We start from the raw sequence: 240 nt of genomic DNA, 5'->3' as shown, positions 1-240 counted from the left end.
GGCAGGCACCAGTGACTGGCTGGGGCTGTGACCAAGGTCTTGGCCTCTTCCAGGAGCGCAAGTCATACAAGTGGAAGCAGCTGCTCTTTTTCTTCACCTTCATCACGTTTGCATTTGCCGTGTGCGTCTACTTCCACCACAACTGGTACTGTGGCCCTGGAGGTAAGAGGGCCGAGGCAGGGTTGCAGTCCCTCCACTGTTCAGCTGTGAGTGGGGAGATAAGCACGGAGAAGGGGATGG

The 240-nt window shown here is 57.1% G+C and overlaps 1 protein-coding gene across 1 annotated transcript in view; it reads left to right on the top strand.

Annotated features, from left to right (window-relative positions):
* Positions 1-240, top strand: part of PGAP2 (post-GPI attachment to proteins 2) — a 13,799-nt gene that overhangs the window by 13,222 nt on the left and 337 nt on the right. Inside the window, exon 4 of the mRNA XM_009864713.1 lies at positions 54-162. Coding sequence (XP_009863015.1) covers positions 54-162 — 109 coding nt within the window. The remainder of the gene's footprint in view (positions 1-53; positions 163-240) is intronic.

This window comes from Apaloderma vittatum, unplaced genomic scaffold, assembly GCF_000703405.1.
Source record: "Apaloderma vittatum isolate BGI_N311 unplaced genomic scaffold, ASM70340v1 scaffold28692, whole genome shotgun sequence".
In the NCBI taxonomy this organism is placed as follows: domain Eukaryota; kingdom Metazoa; phylum Chordata; class Aves; order Trogoniformes; family Trogonidae; genus Apaloderma; species Apaloderma vittatum.
This window is presented reverse-complemented; position numbering and strand designations above follow the sequence as displayed.